The sequence below is a fragment of the Lycium barbarum genome, chromosome 9, assembly GCF_019175385.1.
Source record: "Lycium barbarum isolate Lr01 chromosome 9, ASM1917538v2, whole genome shotgun sequence".
NCBI lineage: Eukaryota > Viridiplantae > Streptophyta > Magnoliopsida > Solanales > Solanaceae > Lycium > Lycium barbarum.
This window is the reverse complement of record NC_083345.1, coordinates 5293570-5299192: the sequence shown is the minus strand read 5'-3', so window position 1 is coordinate 5299192 and position 5623 is coordinate 5293570. Positions and strand designations below refer to the sequence as shown.

Here is a 5623-nt window from a genome sequence, read left to right as displayed (position 1 = left end):
ACAAAGGAAAAGTGACATAATTAAAAGTTCAAATTGAACATCAAACAGTCTTTGCACTTAAAACCCTATATGTTCATCTGAATTTCATTCAATCCTCTCTGTGAGTACTCTACTACTTTTTTTGAAAAAGAAAATATATGAATCATGAAAATAGAGAAATTTCATGGAAAAGGAGAATAATAAGCAAGCCAATGTTTGAAAAGACACAGGTTTTATTTTAGAAAGATTAGACAGATGATTTGCAAATAAGTCTTGGTTAAACTATTACCCTAATGTGTCTGTAGTCCACTTACCAAAAACTCACTCTGACCATACTCCTATTTTAGTCACTACTACCAACTCCACTAGGATGCAAACACAGAAACCCTTTAGACCAGAATCTTTTTAAATTCCCTAGCAACATCTCTAAACTTATTATGAACTGTATTTGTACTAGTAATGTTTATGTTCTTATTAATGGTACTAGAACTAATTTCTTCTCTCCCTCTAGAGGTATAAGACAAGGTGATCCCGTGTCCCCCTACATATTTATTTTGTGCATGGAAATGTTCTCCACTTACATCAAACATCAAGTTGACATTCTTAGATGGGACCCCACAAGCATCACCCCTAGAGGACCCCAATTTTCCCACCTGTTCTTTGCAGATTACTTGACTCCAATGGCTAAAGCTAACTCTAAGTTCATTCATACTATTTCTGAAAGCCTCTCACATTTCTGTCACGATGATGCCAAAGCTCTTGTCAGTCAGCTTCTAAATATCAATCCTACTAAAAAAATTGGAAAGTATTTAGGTTTTTCCATCCTTAGCACAAACCTAAAAACTCTGATTTTCAGTACGTTCTAGATAACATGAATAGTAGACTCTCTAATTGGAAAACTAAATTCCTTAGCCTAACAGGGAGAGTCACTCTTATAAAATCAACTCTTAATGCTATACGTGCTTATGCCATGCAATATTTTATGCTTCCCTCTTCTGTGCTTAAGCAAATAGATAGAATTCAGAGAAATTTTCTTTGGGGGAATACTCCTCTTAAAAGAAAACTTCATCTGATTAACTGGGATACTGTCACTCTTCCTAAGGATCAAAGGGGTTTGGGGATTAAAAAAGCTAAGTATAAAAACATAGCTACTCTTACTAGCATAGCTTGGAGGCCGTTCTCAAAATCTGATTCCCTTTGGGCCTGTACTTTAATTAATTCTTATGTTGGTCAACATACTGCTGAAAAAAGTCCTTCATTTGGAAGAATATCCTCACAGGAGGTCAGACATGTTCTCAGGCCATAACTTGGTCACCAGGCACTGGTGACAACATTAACCTCTGGCAGGACAAATGGATTCCTCAACTTCCTCCATTAAGATTCATTGTGCATGGTCCTCTTCACCATCAAGAAATTAACATGAAACTGTCTGATATTTGGTCTAACACTGATAAATGGAAATGGGATCAACTTAGCTTCTCACAGCCTAATTTTGTCACCACAGCTGCTTCCTCACTTCAGCTGACCTCTGAACCAAACTCTATAGATACCCCTTACTTAATAGTAATGGTATGTTCTCAACTAAGTCCATCTACCCCATCCTCAAACCAGACCCCCCCCCCCCCAATTTAATACAAATTTAACTGGATTTGGTCCCTCAACACTCTTAATAAAATCAAATTCTTCCTTTGGTTGTGTTCACACAACAGGTTGCCCACAAATGCTTACCTGTACCATATTAATCCTTCCATTGACCATAGTTGCAGAATATGCACTTTCCCGGAAGAAACTATCCACCATATCTTTTTGGAATGTCCCATAGTTAAAAAAATTTGGATGGATCTTAGTATTCATGACCATAATCTGCCTTATAATACCTCACATTGGCTCACTCTTTTAAAGGACCTTCAGTTCCCTCTCCTAACCCCACAAATTTTATGGTTAGACCTTTTGCTCTATGGCATATCTGGTTGACTCAAAATTGGAACTCTTTTGACCTTACTCAACTTCCTATTCCCACTAACACAATAACTGGTAAAGCTATAGAATATAAATTCTGTGCCAATAAAACCTCTAGCCCCACTACTCAGTATATTGATATTAAATGGATGAAACCTCCCACACATTGTTATATATAAGCTTAACATAGATGGTACTTTTACAAGCAATTAATAGCAACAGTGGTTTGGGGGGCGGGGCTCGTTAGAAATGACTCTTATGACTGGCTATTGGGGTTTACGAAAAGGGCTCAAGCTATAAATCACACTCATGCAGAATTACAAACACTTCACCAAGGCCTTCTGCTTGCAGCCTTCCAAAACTTTATGCCTCTTGAAATCGAAACTGATTCCACAGATATAATCCATCTTTTACAACAGTTTCATCCTCTCTATAACTCTCTTCGTAATTCCTGCAGGTGTCTACTGAGGGAATTGAAGAATCTAGTGGTACGGCATAACTTTCAGCAAGGTAACAAAGTTGCTGACTTTTTGGCAAGAATGGAGCAGATCAAGCTTTGGCATCTCAACCTACTATATTAGCAGAACCCCCTAGTACTTTACTACCTCTTTTACAAGCCGATAAACTAGGCGTCACTACTAGTAGAAAAGTAGGATTATCTATGTGTAATAGTCTAGCTAGTCTTGGTAATATGTGTGTAATCACTTGTACTGATGGAGCTCCCATAAGTCCACTGTCCACCTAATGTAATGATCTAGTATTAATAATATATTTCCGTTTATCCAAAAAAAAAAAAAAAAAAAAAAGACACATGTTTAGGCAAAGAGGAACCTTAAAAAAGTGCAATCCCCACAGTTATCTTGATTTTACTGTGTACTCACAAAAAATAAAACATCAATTTAGACGATTGGTTTACTGGAAATAAAAAGTGAATGCTTAAACAATACACTTCGAACTTTTTAAAGAGGTAAAACACTTTTTACTGAAAGGTTCTCCATTCCTTAGTTCGTTTTACTGAGGGAAATAACGACGTTATTAATAATGCCTTTCCCATAATTCTTCATGTACTCTATTGCTTTCTTCCCATATCTTTCAAACAATTCATCCATGATTTCTTCTCCAAAATGTTCAACTAATATGGGTTCTTGAACAGCTCTCATATTTCCAGCTATGTATGCGGCCCTACTCTTCTCGTCAAATAATGTTGCTTCTTCTTTCTCAGCCATGTTTGAATCCCGCTTCAGTTTAAATGTCTCAAGATGCAATAGTTTGAAAGAGCCGCCCTTCCCTATGATTTGCTTTATTTCTTTTATTGAAGGTGCATATAGTGGAAGGTTGAATTTGGCTAGCTTGTCTTCTGCAATCAACCCCTGGTCAATATAAATAAAATAGAGGTATTAATCAGTCATATGTTATACCTCATTGTGCTATAGTTTTCTTTAAAAATATCTTTTAAAAAAAATATACTGTTTCCATCGCATTTTATGTGATGATTTTTGACCAGGGTGCAAATTTGCTTGTCAGAAACGTTATCGATGAACTTTCCATCGAAAATCATCCCATTATGACGGATGGGATTTTCGAAGGATGTTCCGAAATTCCATTCTGACGGACAGCACACCTCAATCAGAAAATCGCTAATTTTCGATGGACAACCTGTTGGAAATAGGCTCGTGGGTACGGATTAGTGACGAGCCAATCTCGATGGAAACATTTAGCGAAAATTCTTTCTTTTTAGTGGTATGATCTAAATGGAGTCAAGAATAGATTTAGAAGATGATCCCAAGCAACTCCCAGAATATATACCTCAATGACCATGTCATTCATGGTGATCCCAAGCAACTCCCAGAAATCACATCCATCTTCTTCATCATTTTTACATATGAAAGTAAGAACTAAACTCCCACAATCTACAATCTCTTGAGAACGCATACTAAGAAAATTAGTAAAATCCTTTTGGAATTGAGTCAAGTAAGCTTCATGAACACTCGGAGGACTGGTTTTTGCTATATAAATGTTGCCTTTGTTCAATGGCAAATCAGATTCAGCCACCAAACCTTTTGGTACCTAAAAAAAATAGTTAGAAAATGGGTTCAACTTTTATACGGTGATAATGTACAAAAAAAAATTTACATTATCAGGTCATCTAACAAATAATGATAGGAATCGTTCACTAAAAAAATAGAAGATAGATAACCTATTACAATAAGTTAAAGATACCCCCTCCGGATAAAAAAAAATATACACTTAGCTATTTGCACACTCCTTAAGAAAATACTAATTCCTAGACAAAAAGAAGTAATTTGACTAAAGTGCTCCTAATTAAATATGTATTGGGATTTGATCACATAATACTTAATAGGGACAAATCTGGAAAGACAAGATTAATTCTTTGTTAATTTGATAAGTGGATACTCTTTTTGGCTCAACAAAAAAAGGCTAAGTGGACACTTTTTTTTTTCCGAAGGGAGTAGTAAATAAGACATGTAACCAATCAACTTATTTAAAAAGTAAGCTCCATAGTCATTTAACTAACTCCACTTTTTAATTATGGGTAGTATAATGTAGTAATATAATTGCTTTATAAATAATAACCTGATGGGCTAAAAAATATTTGCGATGCCAGCGAACAAGTTAAACTCCTTGAAGAGGTGAGATTAATAGCTTGTTTGACCAAGCTTCTAAAATCAACTTATTTTAAAAAGTATTTTTTAAAAAAGCACTTTTGGCGAAAAACAGTTTGTGTTTGGTCAATTAATTAAAAAAACACTTTTGAACAGCAATTAGTGTTTGACAAAGCTTTTAAAAAGTGTTTCTATTTGTATTTTTCTCAAAAGTACTTTTAAAAAAAGTGCTTTTGGGCAAAAACAGTTTTTTTTAGCTTCTGAAAAACTGTTTCTGTTACTCCCCAGAAGCACTTATTTTCTCCCAAAAGTTTGGCCAAACACCTCACTTTTTTTCAAATAAGCACTTATTGAAAAAATAAGTACTTTTGAGGAAAAAATAAGTTTGGCCAAACAGGCTATAAGTTTACGCAAAGATAGTGTAAAATTATTTACACAATCAAAATCACTTAACAAATGAATTACAAATAAATTAGAATAGTTAACTTAAATAGTCGCTCATCCAATTGCTTAAACCAAAAATAGTTAGCCGATGTATAATAGTATAATCCGTATATAATAAGTGTATAATCATGTATAATTAATGTATAATCTATGTATACATACTAAGAAAAGTAAACAGGAATCCAACGACTTATTTGTGTAATGTTCACACCGATAATATAAAATCTTTTGGGCTATCAGTGTATACCTAAACACTTCTACAAGAAAGGGAAATGACCAACCTGAGATAGCCAATGTAGACTGTAAGAAGAATGCACCAAATGAATAGTATTTTGAGGAAAAAGCCTTCCATGAAATGAACCAGGCATAGCTGCAATAAAACATGAAGCTTGTCCCCTCTTTTTCTCAAGTTGCTTATAAAAATTTGGTAGAAGCTTGAAAACATTGTTGAAATCATTGCCAACGAGATCATTCAAGAAAATTTGGATATTAAGAGGCTTTTGAATATTCCATTCATGGCTTAATTTGTCCACAATATCTACCGTTTCACTTATTGGTATTAATGCATTTGGCCCTGAAGAACATCCCAATTCAGCCAGTGTTATACATTGTGGGAA

General features: G+C 34.8%; 1 protein-coding gene across 1 annotated transcript; it reads right to left on the bottom strand.

Moving 5' to 3' along the window:
• Positions 1–2412: 2412 nt before the first annotated feature.
• LOC132611558 (probable caffeine synthase MTL3) lies at positions 2413–5374 on the bottom strand. The gene is made up of 3 exons (XM_060325976.1): positions 5288–5374; positions 3745–4005; positions 2413–3308 (listed from the first exon to the last, which is right to left on the bottom strand). Exons 1-3 carry the CDS (start codon positions 5372–5374, stop codon positions 2940–2942), a joined length of 717 nt encoding a protein of 238 aa, XP_060181959.1. The 3' UTR covers positions 2413–2939.
• Positions 5375–5623: the final 249 nt, after the last annotated feature.